The 18210-nt window shown below is 51.9% G+C and overlaps 1 protein-coding gene across 1 annotated transcript in view; it reads left to right on the top strand.

Moving 5' to 3' along the window:
- The window catches only part of TRIT1 (tRNA isopentenyltransferase 1), a 30722-nt gene extending 22820 nt beyond the window's left edge, over positions 1 to 7902 (top strand). The window contains exons 9-11 of the mRNA XM_074976154.1: positions 1378 to 1487; positions 1960 to 2077; positions 7303 to 7902. Of these exons, the coding sequence (XP_074832255.1) occupies positions 1378 to 1487; positions 1960 to 2077; positions 7303 to 7451 (377 nt within the window). The 3' untranslated portion in view covers positions 7452 to 7902. The remainder of the gene's footprint in view (positions 1 to 1377; positions 1488 to 1959; positions 2078 to 7302) is intronic.
- The last annotated feature ends 10308 nt before the right edge of the window (positions 7903 to 18210 follow it).

The following is an 18210-nucleotide window of genomic DNA, read 5'->3' as shown; positions in this document are numbered from 1 at the left end:
CTCCTCCCAGAAGAAGCTGCCTGACTGGCTGAAATCCCAGCAGCACAAAGCCTCACGGCCACCAGTCCCTCCACATGTCCCCCCCTCCTGCACTAGCTTTTGCTGGCAGTCAGCTCCCTGGCTGCTTGCAGTCCAGTTCTCTCCAGAAATGGGCCTACGGGGTCTGCCTGTCGTGTTTACCTTTTCTCACGAGTCCCACACACGCGCTGGGCTGGAGCGAGCAGCCCCACAGACAGCTGCCCTCCAGATTAGGAGCTGCAGCTGATTGGCTGTTGCGCGCCTGCTGTGGACACCACGATGGCAGGAAGCCAGCGGGGCTTCCCTAGCTCTGGAGCAGGGCCAGAATCAGCAGCTGGGAGCTGAGCATTTGTTGAAAGGTGGTTGGGAGGGTCAAGAAAAAGAAAAAGAAACCCAGCCAGGCCAGAAGACTGGCTTTGAACCAGGCCCAGAGCTTTCCTGGGGCCAGGTGCGTGGCAGCCGAGTCTCACCTTTCTGCTGAGCGGCAGGTGGGGGACAGGTGTGCCTTTATGATCTCTCCTGAGTTTTGTTTGTGGCTGGAGCAATAAAAAGCAGCACCTGCTGGATGTTGCTGCCTTTGCTGGCTTTGTCTGAGTGGTGAGGTGCTCGCTCTGCCAGCTGGCAGGTGAGTCCTGGCAGGCTGGCGGAGGGAGAGCGCTGTGTGGTTTGCAGATGTCTCTCCGCTCTGTATGCTGGCCATGCCTCTGGAAGCACCCGAGGCCCTTGCAGTGACTCAAGGCTGCAGATTGGTTGGTTTTAAAGCAGCCCCATGTCAAATGCAGGCGTTCAAATAAAACACACCCATTGCAACCTGTTGCCGCTGCAGCCTTGTTAACCATGGCGGCTGTAACTAAACCAACCAGGCTGCAGCCCTCAGAGTCCAAGCACCAGGTCTGAGCCTCTCCGGAACAGTGGCATCTCCCTTAATTGCCAGGTGCTGGAGCCATCTGGGCCTCCGTCTGACTCTTCTGCTGGCTGAGTGAGTGTGGCCTTTTCCAGTGGACTGTGCAGGTGGGAATCTGGGTGCAGTTAAGAGGGGAGCCCAGTTTGCTTGGCTCTTGCAAAGCTCTAGCTGTTGGGTTTGCTTTCCTGTCCCTGGGTCACAAACTGCCCCGCTGGACATTGGGCAAGAGGTGCCAAGTCATTTTAGGGTGTGCAGTGCCCATCAAAGCGAGGCTTCTGGTCGCCCTGTTTCAGGACCATTCTGTCTCGGACTGTCAAAGTACGAGCTAGTGAGATTATATGGGCCCTCTAGGGTGAAGATGCATCTCACAGGCCTGGTAGGGGCCTATAGCTACACTGCTTGGGAGGAGAGGGCCCAACTAGCAGCTAATTGCTCTGTTCTGTGTTTCTCCCTAGGCCCCGGACCCAATGTGCCCCCGGTGTATGGCTTGGAAGTGTCTGATCTCTCCCTGTGGGACGAGAAGGTGCTGAAACCTGCCCTCCAGATTGTGGAGAGCTTCATCCAGGTGAATGTCCTCTGGTGCTGGGGTCTGTGAGAGCAGGTGCTTAGGAGAAGCTTGTATGGGTGCATGTCTGATCTCTCTCTGCCCAGTGCTGAGTAGAGACTGTTGCCAGAGCTACAGCTTGTCCACCACACATTCCCACTGTCTCTAGAGACCTTATCCCCAGAGCTCCCTCTGGGAGAGACTCCAGGCCTCTGACATAGAGCTCCCTCTAGTCCAGCTGGCTTCCTCTGTACTCCCCTGGGCTCCGGACCTGCTCCTCTCAGACTGGCAGAGGGTGGATGCGATGCCTTGAACTCCAGATTTCTGATTGTGTCCCATGGTTAATGAGGTGGTCCCAGACACCCATCGCACCCTCCTCTCACCCTGGGAGGGGATGCATGGTACAGCCTCATCTCTCCAAATCCCTTGCCTGTGGGAGCGATGACGGAAACCTCGCTGAATAGAAACTGACCTGATGCATTTGTAACCTTAGGGGCAGAAACCATCAATAGAGCCTTTAAAGATGGAGCATGAGATCAATGAGAACAAAGTGAGTCATAACCTGTGTGAACTCTGTGACCGAATCATCATTGGAGACAGAGAATGGGCAGGTAGGATGGGGGCAGAGGCGGGAGATACACGGGGAAAACTTAAATGTGTAGGTTGCATTTCCTGTGAAGGGAAGGAAGTAAATCCCTAGATACCTGCTCTTGGCCATATGACCTTCATCACATGATCTCAGGCCTCCAAGGCCTCTTGTAAAAGCAGCTACTTGCAAGCCTGGACGGGGTATGTAAGCCTTGCCACGGCAGCCAGCTGTCAGCTCTTCACCTCAGAGCTGGGGGAAAGGGAGACAGTAAAACTCATGTTCTCCTTTGGCACTGATGGGTGGGAGCCCTGTGTCAAAACAGCCTCATTAGTGCATCACTTCTGAATTGGTGCATATTCGTTCTGGGCTGCCAGCCCTTGTGAACAAGTAAGGAGCCTTAATGAATCTGCACAAAGCACCTTGTTTCTTTTACAATCTTATATTTTATTATTGTTTAAAATAAGCAGTAATCTCGTTTGAAAGTAATATATCCTGAATAGAAAGCCAGATTTGAGCCAACATTTAGGTTTTGTAAAACTAAACTTTTCCCAGGTATAATGTGGACAGGAACATTTCCGTGATTTTAAAAACTGACTTTTACTCCCATTGAAATCAAAATATTTTCATCAAATCATGAAACAGTAGAACTGGAAGGGACCTCGAGAGGTCATCAAGTCCAGTTCCCGCTCCTCACTGGAGGACCAAGCACCATCTAGATATCTCCCTTAGATATTTACCTAACCTGTTCTTAAATAGTTCAAATGATAGAAATTCAACAGTCACCTTAGTCAATTTATTCCAATGCTTAACCACCCTGACAGTTAGGACATTTTTCCTAATGTCCAACCTAAAGCTCCCTTGCTACAGTTTAAGCCCATTGCTTCTTGTCTTATCAGAGGCTAAATAGAACAATTTTTCTCCCTCCTCCTTGTAACACCCTTTTTAGTATTTGAAAGCTGCCAACAGCGTTCTCCTTTCCAAACTAAACAAGCCCAATCCTTTTAATCTTCTCTCATAGGTCAGATTTCCTTTACCTTTAATCATTTTGGTTGCTCTTCTCTGGCCACCCCTCCAGTTTGTCCACATCATTGCTGAAATGCGGTGCCCAGAACTGAACACAGAACTGCAGTTGAGGCCAAACCAGCATATGGTAGAGCGGAAGAATTATTTCTCATGCGCTGCTCACAACGCTCTTGTTAATGCATCCCGGAATCATATTTGCTTTTTTTGCAACCGTGTCACACCATTGATTCACACGTAGTTTGTGATGCATTCTAAGCCGTAGATTCCTTTCCACAGTACTCTGTCCTATGATATCACTTCCCATTTTGCATGTGTGAAAACAGTTGTTCCTCCCTATGTGGACGACTTTGCATTTGTCCTTATTGAACTTCATCCTGTTCGCCTCAGACCATTTCTTTGTTCAGATCATTTTGAATTCTGACCCTGTCCTCCGGAGCATTTGCAACTTCTCACAGGTTGGTATCATCTGCAAACTTGATGTGTGCAGTAGGATCTCAACATTCACAAGCCTAAGGTTCGCGAATTCAAGTATTTGCGAGCAGCCTCTTCCCCGGGGCCGCTGGCAGGAATGCCGGCAGCCAGTCTTCAGGCGCGAGCGGCTGCCGTACAGTAGTTGTGAAATTCAGTATTCACAATGGTTCTCAACACAGACCCCTTGTGAATGTTGAGACCCTACTGTACTCTCTATGCCATTTTCTCAATCATCGGTGAAGATATTGAACAGAACTGTCCCCAAAACTGACCCCAGTGGAATCCCACTTGTTATTCCCTTCCAGCATGACTGTGAACGATTAATAACTTCTCTCTGTAAATGGTTATCTGACCAGTTATGCACCCACCTGGTAGTAGCCCCATCTAGGTTGCATTTCCCCAGTGTACTGATAAAAAGATCATGGAGTGCTGTATTCTAAACAAATTAATATTAGAACCTTAAAGGGAAATGGACTAGAAACCGACTAGCAACACTAGTGAAACTGGCATCTTTAGCTTCAGTGTTCAAACTGACGGCAAAGTGCTGAAAGCAAATGCAATATTAATAGTGAGAACTAGCTTTTAAGGATTCATTTAGTTTCATTGATTTAAAGCAGAGGTGGGGAACCTGCAGCTCACGGCTCTTCTTGATTTGACCTGCAAGGCTTAGGGCTTGTTCCTCACCACGACCTCACATGGGTGTGAGACAGCACTGGTGCCTCCCCACTGCAGGGGAGAGAGGGGCAGCCCCATGCCTCGTGGTTCCAAATAAGGCAAGCTTGGGCCAGATTCAGCACCTGGGCTCCGCCTGGCGGGGAGCAAGGGGGAGAGAACTAGCTCTGGGTATTGCAGGGAAGTGCTCCCTGCAGGCTCTGCCCCCTGTCGCTCCCATTGGCTGAATTGCCGCCAGTGGGAATGACAGGACAGTGCCTGTGGGTAGCGCTGTCCTGCAGCATGCAGATAGGTGTGAACACACATGCATTGCCCTGGGAGTTGCACCAGGTTAGTTCCCAAACTCCAGACCCCACAACCCTACCCTGCACCTGCACCCCCCCTTCCAGACCCTACATCCTCACCCTCCTTCCTGCCCAGACCCCCCGTCCTGCTTCTAGACCCTCCTTGCTTCCCAGACCTCACCCCCCAAGCCTGCTCTTGCACCCTACCTCCTGTCCAGACCCCACACCTCCATCCCAGCTAACACCCCAGCAGCCTCGTCCCGTTTTTGACCCCATCCCAGAGCTTAGGGGTGCCCCACAAAATCTACTAGCCTTGGTCCCCCTAGGCTCTGGGGTGGAACTTGAAAGTAGTGAGGAGAATGTCTTCTCAGCTTGGAAGCACATCCGGAAGGTTTTCTTTCTCCTGCCTTGGGGCCTGGGTCAGTGAGGCCTTGGGTGTGGGTTGGGTTTTTTGGCATTCCTCACTTGTGTGTGGCCTCTGACTGACTTTTCTGTGGCTCAGTGGCCCCGACCCAAAAAAGGTCGCTGCCCCTGATTTAAAGAGCGGCTTCTAACATAGGGAAGTTGGTGTTTTTAATGCAGCAATTCACTTTAGCTCTACTGGGATCATAAATGGTTTTTAGTAGACCTGTTGTTTGGGCTAGGCTGAAGACATTTTAAAAGACATCTATACACACCAAGAAGAAAGTGTCTGTGAGAGATTTGAAAGTCTGCTTTATGCTGCTCTGACGATGACACGATGACCAGAATGATAATATAAGCTATACTACAGGGCAGTAGAATTCTTTGACGGTTCAAAATAAGTTAAATAAATGTAATATTTATCCTTGATCAGGGCTGCATCCCCTAGCTGTTCTTGGCACAGGCCCATAAATGGTGCAGGAAGAATGTCAGGGAGGAGAGACTCATGCAGAACTGAACTGAAGTGTTGCCATTAAAATGTAATGTTCAAGCTAAAAATTTAAACACAAGAAACTAAAACACCGTGGGCCTGAGTCAACTTGAAATCTAGTCGGTTTCCAAAAAGGCGTTCAAAGAGGTTTAAGAAGCTGCTGCTGGCCAGATTGTCCCCTCAGGTTTTGTTGTATTTTTGTACAACTGCACTTCCATGTTGTTTAAAAGGAAAGATTCTCACAGATGACAGCAGAGAGGTGGACTGTTTCCGCTAAGCTTTGGTATCACTTGTAACAACATTTTAGAAAGGTGTGAGTTCATTGCAACGCGGTGGTTTCCCACTAACACGCCAATAAAGTAACAAATTTGCTTGTAATTTTCTTTGGAAGGAAGCCCCTTTCCCCCCAAAAGTCTGGAAAACGCTATAGGGCCTTGATCCTGTGGCTACATATGTACATACTTAACTAAGGCCTTGTTTACGCTGAAGTATTACTGCTGTAACTATGCCGGCATGGTTAGAGCCACAAAACCTCTTAGTGTGGAGGCTGTTCATTTGGTATAAAAGTGCTTATGCTGCCATTGCTATTCTGGTTTGGCAGCTTGTACCAATATAACTGTATGTTATATTGTGCTTTGACCGGCCTAACTGTGTTTGAAATTAATCATACCTCTTCCAGACATAGTTATGCCATTAAAACATAGGCCAAGTCCAAGCAATGGGGTCGCTTCTGTGCTTGCAGGAAAGCAGAAGCATGAGTATTTACAGGATCGGAGCCTAACTCTGACACGCGTGTGCTTCTGCACAAGTCTGTAGGCTTTAACTTCATTCAGTCTATAGATACACAAAACACCCAGCTAAGCCATACTCTCTGGAAAGACATATTTTTGGCACCACTTCGTGGTGCCACAGACTGTTGTGCAACATCATGATGTAATGATACAAGCCATTTTGTGGTATCAGCTGCTCCTCCCTGAAGGCTCGACATGGCAGTGTAGAGGTCACCCATTTCTGAGACTACATCTACACTACTACAGTAAGTCGACTTAAGGTACATGCTCTGGCTAAGTGACTAATGTAGCTGGAGTCAATGTGCCTCAGGTCAATTTACTGCAGTGTTTATTACGTGTGGGTTCAATGCGAGACACTCTCCTATTGACTTACCTTACTCTTCTTCTATGGGGTAGAGTACTGGGGTTAACAGCAGTTTGCTCTTCAGTTCATTTGGTAGGTCTTCACTAGACCCACTGCATCAGTCTTTGCTCCAAGGATCCCAGCTGTAGCGTAGATACACTTCAAGGGCAGGTCTATGACTTAAGCAGCTTTAGCTACGTGAATAATATCGCTGGAGTCAACGTACTTAGATCTACGTACTCTGGTGTCTTCATTGGGGTGTTGCAATGAGAGACGCTCTTCTATCGCCACCTGTTGTGCTTCATGTTGTTTGAGTACTGGAGTGGATGGGAGCGTAGTCGGCCGTCCATTTCCTGTATTTGTATTAGAAGCAATAAATCAACCCCTGCTGGATTGATTGCTGCTGCTCCATGGATCCAGCCTGTAACAAAGACAGGCCCTCAATCATCTGGCACAAAAATGGCTTAATGTTCAGTGTGTTTGTATCTGTATGGTAATGTTCCTCCCTTGGGACTATTCAAATGGATGACAGGATTTTAAACATAACGAGGCCTTTCCCTCTAGTGCGGAGAACAGGTATCGAGTGAGTTGGCCTAAGAGGAATACTTCAGTGGGAGATTGGAACAGATGCTAATGGGGCTTGAGGACCAGTTCTGTGAGGTAATGGACCTCCTCACACCCCCTGCTAGACATCACAGGATTAGGTGAGCTGGGTACTTCCTTTCCCAAGATGCCCCTGAGCCGCGTTCTTTGTCTTGTCTTTGCCCTCAGCTCACACAAAGTCAAGGTCCCACCTGCACCGCCTGAAGAAAAGACGGAAGCTGGACGCTAAGCTCAGTGCTGCGGAAAGCCAAGTTAGTTTCACAGAGACTCAAGGAGCTCGTGAAGGGACGGAGAACTTCCAACAGGACCAACACTAGGCTCAGTCCTGCACCTGCTGGGGAGCAGCATCAGTAGCTGTTCTATGCCCAGTGGAACCAAGATGGGAAGCAGCGGAGCACAGGGAGGATCTGGGTGTAAGCTGGCTGTCGTGCTTTCAGCAGTGGGTTGCAGGCAACAAGGGGTCTTCACATGGCATGAATGGGGTGAGGATCTCCAGACTTCTGCAGCCCAGCCTGAAACCACGCAAGCTCATCAGGTGCAACTAAGCGGAGTTGTCCGTTAGTCCTAGGCAGCGAGACAGCCAGGAGGGTTTGCTGGCGTTTGAGTGAGTCATTCCCAGGGTCTGAAAGACTATGTGCTCATTTCAGCCTTGGCCAAAAACATAAAGCCACATACTGGTGAATTCTCGCTACCTTGATTTATTTTTATGGAGGCTTTTATTTTTACAGCTGAATAAAGTAGAAACGTCGGCGCTCTTTTTGGGTAAAACCACTAGCCTTCTTGTTTGATAGGGCCGATCTGTGCCAGATGTCCCTGGACTGCTCATGGCGCTGGGTGTTTCCCCGGGCTCAGCTCTTTTCTCCAAGCATATGTTCTGCAGTGTCTGAAGAAGCGGCACGCCTCCTTTTTAAGTGCCATGGGCAGAACGTAGTCTTAGCTCTCTGCCTGTCGTGGGTGGTGGAATCACCAGCACCTTCAGAAGTGATCTTGACAACGGGCTAGAACTAAGCTCTCCCGGAGTTGTGAACAGGTGGGTCTGTCCTCGCTCGGCCCCGACTCCAAGGGGTTTATATTGTGGTGTGACATCTGATGATGCGTGGGGACTGGTTCTGTATTAGGACCAGATGTTCTTCAGTGGGATTTCCAGGCTGTGGGTTTTCTGTGTGGTAGTGAATGCCTCTGAGTTTGATTCTGATGGATGAGAGAGATCCAACCACTCTGCCTTGTTTCCCTGTATAAAAACCATTCTGTCTTCGTTCTGGCCTTGTGGGATTCTTGTTGCAAAGGGAGCAGACTGGCCTGGCTAAGGTTTCACCCTCGGGGCTTCTAGCCTTCAAAATGCAAGGTGTTCCTGCAGCTGCCACCAAATCAGTGTGGCCCAGAGGAGGTGAATGTCCCAGGGCTCTGCCCTTTTGGGAAGGGGTTGAATTACTTAAAAAGGTATCTCTATACAGATTCCCCTTTGCAGGCTCTGGGGATGGCTCAGTGGTTGGGGATTAGGTTAAATAGCTGGGATATGCTCTCTGCATACCCTAAGCTCAATTGTTTCTGTAGGGCCCTGCAAAGCAGCAGCATTGATTTGTTTGCCCCACTGGGCTGGGTCAGGCAAAATAAATGCAAATAATGTGTCACTCTTTTGCCCTGGGATGAGCAAGAGCTGACTGCTGGCTGGGGAGCCTCCGACACTGCTGTTTTGTAAGGACTCGGAAGTCTTTGCCTTTCCACTCCCTGTCTTCCCAGACAGGGTAGGGATCTTCAAGGCCAAGTCTGTGAATGAGGTAGGGATTAAAGGGGTGGGGGGGCGGAATTCAGTCTGCCTCACTGAGCTGTCAGATGACCATACTGTTAGAAATGGATTTAATGGCCCTAATCGGTTTAATATGAATTCCCCTATCTCCAAAGATAAACAGGGTTACGTGACCAAAATAGCTGCTGCTAGTCTGCATGTTCCATGGGCGATCCCATTAGCAATGGACACTGAGCTGCAGGTCGGGGGCTGCGCTGGTGAGGGCTTTTGTTTAGAGAGTTTTTTTCCTTCTGCTCGATGTTGTCGTCTGTCCAATGCCCGCACTCCCTCCTGGGCTGCCTAGAGGCAGGGACTGGAGGGTTTGGTCATTGTTCCCTCTAATTTTTTCCACCCACATACGGAATACATTTTGTTATGTGCACCAAGGCACAGGTGGATGTGCACCGCACATGCCGCCGACCTGCTCATTCTGGATGCTTTGCCGATCAGTTGGGTGGCACCTGAATCTGTCTTGGGGGTCTGCCCAAGAACTCAGTTTCCATGGAGCACTGGATATGGCCCTTGTGAATGTAGGTTCTGAGCTGGGAAATGCATCCCCTGACGGAAACACAAAGGGTCCTAGGTTCCTGGCTCCCGAGGCCAGAAGGGACCATTATAGTCATCCAGTGCTGCCTTGATTCCTGGAATAGCTCAGTACCTCCAAGGATCAGGTGCAAGGTTTTGTTTCCCCGCCACTGCTAGGCACCCAGAGGCCACGCTGAAGCATCTTCTCCTCTTGAACTGACAGAAAATGCAGCTCCGAGGTTCTGTCCTGCCACCGTTCACCGCAGTGTGTGAATGTCCTCCAGGTAAGCCTCTAGTGGACTTAAGGCTCTCCAGATCCTGACCATGCTGCGGATTCAGCTGCGGCCAATCCAAATGCTCCAGGGGAAGGAACAGGGGAAGGAAGGGTCTGAGGCTGTCGTGGCACTGGTTGCTAGTTTCTTTTTGGGTAGTCTCTGTCTTCAGTGAGGAGGAGTTGATGCTGCTCTGATCTTCGGTGTTACCCAAAGAGGCCAGAGGGGAAATTGTGGGCAGCTCCTCACCCTCTGAATTTCACCAGCAAATTGTGCACCTAACCCCAGGTGTGAAAACCAACACAGCATGGTTTTGTTTCCGGCATTAGGGAAGCGCCAGCACACAGGCCTGGCAGGAAGGCAGCTCTAGCTGTGTTCTGTCTGAGCCCCAAACGGGTCCCTGCTGTTGTGCTGTGTGGCCTTTGTTCAGATTTCCCTCTCTTGGCTGGGAGCAGCAAGACCCCGTCTCTGCCTTTAGGGAGCAGTTCAGCATCAGCTTCTCTGAGAAAGTGGTTGTGGTCTCGAGTTTCAGGCTGTCGTCAGTTTCAAGCGGAGTGAGGATGAGGAATGCCACTTTAGCTCCATCTGCCCTCCGCTAATCCCCAGACAAATGCAGCCTTCCCATCTGTGCTGCTAGCGCCTGGGGTGCCCATCACACCAGGCACTTTATCTAAATGGCTTGGGCCGAAGATAAGGTAATTAATTACACTGGGATTAGAAAACAGCCCAGGCGGGGCTTTGCCTATCAGTTAAAACCCTTGCGGTGCTGGCCCTGACCTGCACTAGAAGCGCGGCCTGGTACGCAAAGCGAGATGTCTGAGGACACACATCACCTGCCTTACGTAGAGTTCTCCCTTGGAGTTCATTATCCTCCGCTGGGCTGCACGGACACCCTGCTGATCCCCGCTGGGCACAGCATTGCTCCCACTTCTGTCCTTCCAGCCTAGTTAGTGCTCATGAGCAGGGGTCCCTCTAATGTTTCCCATCTGTGGGTGGAATCAATTTTATGTGCACCAAGACGTGTGGATGTGCACCACCCAGAGACACATGCTGCTGGTGGCTGTGGGCGCTCTGCTAATCAGCTGGGCAGCGTTTGAATCTCTCTGGGTTGCCACCCAAGTGCTCAGCTTACAGCAAAACACTGCTGATGAGAGATGGTAGCAGGATGAGCCCCAGGAGTAGCAGATAAGGAGCAGCTCTAAGTGTGAGGTGGGCGGGAGGGAAATCAACCTTCACGCCCTGGTCAGTTCTCAGTTATCTGCTGAGCCTGCAACATGCGAATGCCCAGTGTGCTGGTGGGTTTTTTTTCATGACTTGGACTGAGACCCACCAGGCTCGTTTCATGGAAGCCATCAAACCTTCCTCCCATTGTCTTCACCGCAAACGGCTTATCCAGTTCACTGACGAGTTATTGGGCTTGTTGGGTGAAGCTTTATAGCCTCTTAGGCAGGAGGGTCAGACTAGATGATCACAGTGGCCGCTTCTAAATCTTACAGCTCTGTGTCTTGCAATCTCTGAAGCTCAGATTTGTCACTTACGCTGCCCCACTCCCTGGAGAATCAGCTGACTCAGTGGCTCTTCTGTCTCTCGGGGATATTTACCATCCTGCCAGATTCTCCATTTGACTCCTCGGTTGGTTACATTTCCGTTAGTCTTAGGATTTTGCCAGTGCTATTCCTCAGCATCAGTCACCTGTACAGATACCCGTCACTGGGTCACCATGTGCTCTACGTGTCACTTCACATGTGCTCTCTGGGCTCTGCAGATGTGTGTGACTTAGGGATTGCCGTGGTTGAGCCGTCTCTGAGGCTGTGTCTGGAGTACAGGGATTTGTCGATCGGATCGCAAGCGTGAGCCGCTCTGTCGACAGAGAGCAGCCGGACTGTCTGGCCTTGCTCTCAACAGAACAGCCTGGTGTCTCAGAACACTGTTGACAGAGGGCCCCCGGGCATGTCCGCATGGCTTTCTGTTGACAGGGGCGTTATTCCTCATGGGGAGCAGGATAAGGCTGTTGACAACGGTGCTGCATTCTGTCGATTTGCTGTTGAGCAAACTCCTTGGGAACATGGGCGCTCCATGGATTTTGTTGACAAAACCCTCCAGTGTAGACATAGCCTGAGAAACTAAACTAGTGCAAGTGACTCGAAGCCAGCTTGCGCTCCTCCTTGTGCTCTGTTCAGTTAATCACGCTGCTCTGGGGCTGGCTCCTACTTATTCCCCTCTGAAGTTTGTTTTCCCATTTCCCCTGCACCCTAGGTGGAGAGCCACAGGCTTCTGGAGATTGATGTCTGATTGCAGCCTGCTGTGTGTCTAATGGCTGCTCCCCATTTTGACGGGTGCCCTCACTTGCGCACTGAAGTCTATTGCGTAAAATCGCTGGGGACGGGTGGGAAAGATTGTCCATTGCATTGGAGTGATCACTGAGGCCTGGGGAAACGGCATCACTCATCCAGTGTCCATTCACCCTGAGTCCCAGCCCTGGGCTCGAGCCATGAGATTGCACGTGTCCCTTCAGATTTAGTAGCAGCAGCACCCGGTCACCTGCCAGAATCAGGTCCCTTTACATTTCAGTTACTTGATCATGCCTTTGCATCATTGCTCAGTTAGCAAACTCCGAGGGGCCATGTTTGATGGTGTAAGGGAAGCTGACCGGGTGGAAACACAGCCCGTACCAGAGCAGTGTGTCAGCAAAGCGGTGGAGCGAGCGCAGCGAGGCTGCCAACATGGTGTCCGGAGCCGTAAAGCTGTATTGCTCCTGGAGGGAATTGGCCTGCACTCTGCCAGGTTTGGGACAGGCCCATCTCCAGTGGGAAATCCCACATCTGCTCCTGCCCTCAAATGAGCAGTGTGGGGAGATCCCTGGGAGGAGATTGCCATGGAAATGTCTTGTCCCGAGTTCTCTCCCCCAGGTTCCACTGCAGGGGATGAATTGGGTCGTCGTTATAGGTCTTAACCCTCCTGGCTGATATTCCCTTTATTTTTTTTTTCCCATCCACGTGGAATAAACATTCTGTGCATCAAGCCATGTGCAGATGGGCACCACCAGAAGATACACACGCAGCCACCCGTGGGCGCTCTGCTAATGAGCTGGGCAGCATTTGAATGTCTCCTGGGGGGCCACTCAAGCACTCGGCTTACAAAGAACACGGACCATCCTGGCCTGTAGCTCTCCCAACCCTTCAGGCTCCCTGTCATCAGCAAAGCAGCCCAACCCATTCTCGCCTCATCTGCACTGGAATCAGAGCAGTGTCAGCACCAGCCTCATTTACAGCTGGCTGTGGGCAGCAAGGTTCTTGCCTGCTCTGCCCATCTCTCCTGGGTGTGGCTTGGTTTTCAGCTCCACATTGCAAACCCACGCTGTGGACTTGTAGCCGTCCTGAACTGCAGGGAGTCAGATCCCCGGCAGAGAAACTGGGCTAGACCCCAACTGCCAACAGCCCAGTTATCTGGACCAGTCTGATGGCCACCTCACAAGACCCTAGTATGGAACTCGAGCCCACGTGTGTCTGAGCTAAAGCCATTCAGCTTAGCTGCGAACACGTGGGCAGCAGAAAGACACCCATTGGTTCATAGTCCACGCCAGTGGTTCTCAACCAAGGTACGTGTATCCTTGTGGGTACACTGAGGTTTTCCAGGAGGTCGATCAACTTATCTAGCTGTTTGCCTAGTTTTACAACAGGCTTCATAAAAACCACTAGTCAAGTCAGTACAACTGAGAAGTTCATTGACAATGACTTGTTTTTCCAGCTTCATACACCTTACACGGAAATGTAAGTACAATATTTCTAGTCCAGTTCATTGATTTGGTAACATGGTAGAAAGTCAGGAGTGTCCAGTAGGAGTCTTCTGTGGCGGTTTTGTGTGTAAGTAGTTTTTAAGTGAGGTGTAACTTGGTGGTATGCAAAAAAATCTGACCCCTGAAAAGGATACAGTCATCTGGACAGGTTGGATGGTGCTTGTTTCAAGACCTCAGCCTAGGACCATGTTTCTCAAGTGGTGGTACATGTACCTTTAGGGGTACTTCATTTAAAAAAAAAAAAAAAGGTTGAGGAATACTGCTCCAAACTGTCTTCTCTCTCCTAAGGAAAAGACATCCGGTAACACTGTGGCGACAGGTGTTGGAGAAAAGAGCCCAAGAGACTGTTGCATAAAGTCACCCAGAGCGCTGCGCCAGAAATCACCAATGTGCAGAGAACATCAGAAACCTGGAACAATGGAGAGGGACAACAGGTGATCGCTTCACTCAAAGACAGACCAGGGCTGGGGACCAGGTGGCCCTTGGCCCATATAACATGCACCTAAGGAAGGCAGCTGCCACCAGATGAGCTACCACTTCCTTGCAATCCCTGTGCAAAGGGTGGGGGGGAGGGGGGAAGCCTTCTGCCTGCACTGTTATAAATGAGGCTCTGCTGGTTTTTGTTTAAGGGTAGGACAGGTGTCATTTGGCTATAGCAGGGTTCTAGTAGGCAGGAGTCACAGCTGCCATCACATTCACTGCCACTGGCTTGTTGTGACATCTTGGTCAAGTCACTTATCCTCTCTGTGCCTCTGTTTACCCATCTGTAAAATGGGGGCCAATACCGTGTCAGGAGGTGGGGGAGCATACACCACCTGTATGCTGCTGTGGATTTTAAAGCCAGAAGGGGCAGTTGACAAGCATGTCGCCTGACCTGCAGAGCACAGCCCATGGGACCCTCCCCAGAGCTGAAGAGTTTGTAAAGTATTATGAGATCCTCCGATAGAAGGTGCTGGGGAAGGGACACTACTGAATATGACTCAATTTATTGAAATGCATCTGCTCCATGAAGGCATTCTGTGTAGTCTCCAGCTGCTGCGTTACTTCTGGAACTCCCCTCAAGCCTGTCTCCTTTGCCAGCCCTGTATCTTCTCCAGCTTGTTCTCCTGAGGGGTGCAGGGGAATGTTGTCTGCAGAAGGACATTCCCAGAGCAGTGTTCCCTGTACTCTGAGCCCTTTGGTGGCTGTCCAGGAAAGAGTCAGGTGCTGTCCAGCTGATAAATGCCCACAGCCAGCAGTGTGTGTTTTGGCTGGTGGTGCACTTCTGCACAGGCCTGGGTGCACACAACAAAATTTATTCCACATGGGTGGAAAAAAATAGAGAGAATCCTGCCCCCACAGTGGACAGTTCAGCTCACTGCAGCCTATGTGTTCTGCGGAGCGAAGCCTCCTGGATGGTGCTTGCTGCCTACAGCTGGTTTTGCAGATTTCCCAGGCACACCACTGCTGATTTCAAAGGAAGAATGTGAGCCCCTGTCTGCAGGAGCCCATGGGAAAGGGGTTTGGTGCCTCCCTTGCCTGGTCTTTTAACGCTGTGATCAAAGGGATTAGCAGCCAGGGGATCATCCTTCTGTGCTGCTGCAAGCCTTGCTCAGGCTCTGATGGCTGAGGAGTGCCTCAGCCTGTGGCAGAGCTGGGCTTTGGTCTCCAGGTTGCTGGCCAGTCTGCCTGGAACATCGGAGGAAATGGCTCCTTTCCCCTTAGGTGTCTTCATCTGTGGGAAAGAAGAGGTGGGCCCACTTCTGATCTCGCTAGTGCCTATGAGGAGTAACTGCGCTGGAGTTGTTCATGGGACTAACCTTCTGCCTTCCTGGTCCTTTAATGCCCGTGGGGGCAGCTGTCTGGTGGTACAGTGTGCCCAGTGGGGTCCTTGCCTGGGAGGGCTCCCATCGGCTGGTCCCGGGCCCAGGCAGACTCCCACCTGGTAGGAGGCTGTCTGGGGGATGGTCCTCTCGCCCCACCCCCACCATGCAGTCTGGTTGGTGCCTGTACCTCTGGTGAGTTCAGCAAGACACTGTTACCCTTATGTCAGCGTGGGGAGCGGATGGAGGATGTGATGCTGCTGACACAGGGCTTTCCACCTTCAGAGTACTCTGTTGGTATTCGCCGGTTGCCCACCTCACAGGGCTTTGTGAGGGAGAGATGTATCACCATGAGCCAGGCGGCCAAATAGGTGATGTGCCCAAGGGCAGAGAATGAGTCAGTGGCAGAGCTGGTATTAGCACACAGGTGTGGTTGGTTCCCTGTACTGTGCTCTGACCTCCACTTGCAGAGATGTTGTGTGTGCTCCGTGAGGGTTAGAGATGAAGCTCATTGGGAAGCTCCGAAGCCCCGTCAGGAAATTGGGATCTAATCTCTCTCGTGAGTCTCTCAGATCAGAGCTCCCTGAACACCGAGCAGGGGCAATACCGCACTTTCTCGTGCCTGTGTTCCCATCACACCCTCAAAGCCTCCGCTCAGGGCTGGTGTCCCTGCCCCCCTTGCCTTGCACCGATTGTACCGGAGCCGGGCTCTGACTCGGTTGCTAGGACCCACGGCTGACACAAGCTGCACCGTGTGAGTGAAACGAGCGAATTATCGAGAGCTCAGCAGCTTGCTGGGAGCCAGCAGCCGGTTCTCCCGCTACAGCCCAGCAAACAAAGGTGTGTCGGAAGCACTCCCTCTGCGCGGCTGTTCCTCTCTCTGAAGCTGAGCGCTGTGATTGCCAGCCCGCTTGGGAATTGCACCAGTCGCTCTCCTCTCCTCCTAACTCATGTCCTGTTATCTTTGAGCCAGGGGCCAGTTCTCTGCCATCTCCGTTCAGGCTTAAAGCCAGGGCTGGCCGCAGAGAGATGCAGCAGCCTGTGGCGAGCGCGTCCGGGGGGCGCGAAGCTCTGGGTGGGGAGGGATCGCAAATCCTGGGCAAGCTGAAGATGGGACAGGGGACAGTGCAGGGAGGAGGAAGGACGGCCTAATGGGTAGGGCATAGCCTGGCCATCAGGAGAATCTGGCTCCAGTCGCAGCTGCACCACAGCTGCTGGGTGTGACCTTGCGTGGGTCACTTACGACTCGTCTGCACGGTGAGTCACTGCACCGCAAGCGCACGAGTGAGTCTGCATTGTGCTGTGCAGGGACTCGCTGTGTAGACAAGCCCCTGGTCTCTGGGCCTTACTCCCTTCTCTGCTCAGTGGGGACAGCAGCATTTCCAAGCCTCCTGGAGGTGGTGTGAAGCCAAATATGGGCAGCCCTGCAAGGGAATTCCATGGGATGGCAGGCGGTCATAGGAAGGACCTTAAAGCAGCAGGTGTTTCGCTCCTGCCACGGGGCTGTGGGGGCCAGCGGAGTTCTCCGGCTCGGCCGCTCCTCTGGGGACGGTCCTTGTGGCGTGGACGACCATCTGTTAGCAACTAAACTGAGTGCTGGCAAACTCGTCTCCCCGATGGCCTGGGTGACTCTTGGCAGCTACCAGCCTGAGCCACGCTGCTGCTAGGGACCGAGCTGCCGAAAGCTTTGGGTTGCTACGGGCAGGGCAGCAGGAACTGGCTGCGGAGAGGCTGCTGCCGGCAGGCGAATCAGCTCAGCTGGCCTAAGCCCAAGTGACAAGGCAGGGGCACTCCAACCTCCCAGCTGCACAGCAGCTGTTCCTAATCTGCTCTTCCCAGGCACCTGTTAACCCTCTCCGAGCCCCAATTCCTCACCTGCCTCGAGGGAGAGATTCCTGCTTGTCTGGTTGAAGGGGAGAGTGGATCCCTGATGTGTTGGGGCAGATCCCCTTCCCCTACGCACACACGTGTAATCTTGGCTGGAACTTTTCCTGCCTTCGGCATTGGTGGGGTTCAGCTTGCCCCAGGTGATGGGGACTGGGAGCTCCCTTTTGCACCAGCTACAAGTGCTGAGGGAGCACTGCGCAGGGGCGAGGTGCTCTGCTGAACGCAGGTGTGCAGCGTGGGTTTCGTGAGTGTCCTAAGATTGTCTCCCATGAGCAGAGGGCTGAGCCTGATTCTGCTCAGGCACGTTCCTGAACAGGGTTCCCACTAATTTTTTCCATCTGTGGGCAGAATAAATTTTGTTACGTGCACCGAGGCGTAGACAGATGCTCCTGATCAGTGGAAACACATGCTGCTGGCTGTGGGTGCTCTGCTAATCAGCTGGGTGGCACCAGAATCTCTCCTAGGCAGCCATCCAAGCGCTCAGCTTTCAGGGAACTTTGTCGGGACGCCCCAATCCCAGCATCGTTTCTGGGCACTGGATGTCCCAGACTGCAGTGGGGCGGCCCCGGCGGTGTGGAACTGGTTTGCTGGAAGGGCCGAGTGAAAGAGGCAGCACCTTGTGCAGCTTGTGTGCCTGTGGCCGTCTCCTGTCGTGTGAGGGTGGATCCGTGCAGGTCTGGTGCCCAAGGCAGGTGTCTCAGTAGTAGTAATTAATACTGTGCTGTGACCTTATGTTTTTCATCCTCCCATCTCAGAGCGCTTTGCCAGGGAGGTCACTGCCAGGGCTGGTGACAGATTTCACCAGGCCCTGGGCAAGGTGGGGTGGGGCTTGGCTTCAAGGCCCAGGGCAGGACTAGGGGTAGCCTGCCCGATCCAGCCCTCGGTACCTGCCCTGCCCAAGGCTCTGGCGGTGATTTAAGGGGTCCAGGGCTCTGGCAGCTGCTGTTGCAATAGCAGGAGCAGGCAGGAGCCCTGGGCTCTTTTAAATCGCTGGGCCCCAAGGCAGCT

The sequence above is a fragment of the Carettochelys insculpta genome, chromosome 24, assembly GCF_033958435.1.
Source record: "Carettochelys insculpta isolate YL-2023 chromosome 24, ASM3395843v1, whole genome shotgun sequence".
NCBI classification, from domain to species: domain Eukaryota; kingdom Metazoa; phylum Chordata; order Testudines; family Carettochelyidae; genus Carettochelys; species Carettochelys insculpta.
The sequence above is the reverse complement of the archived record's forward strand: the minus strand, read 5'-3'. Positions and strand labels throughout refer to the sequence as shown.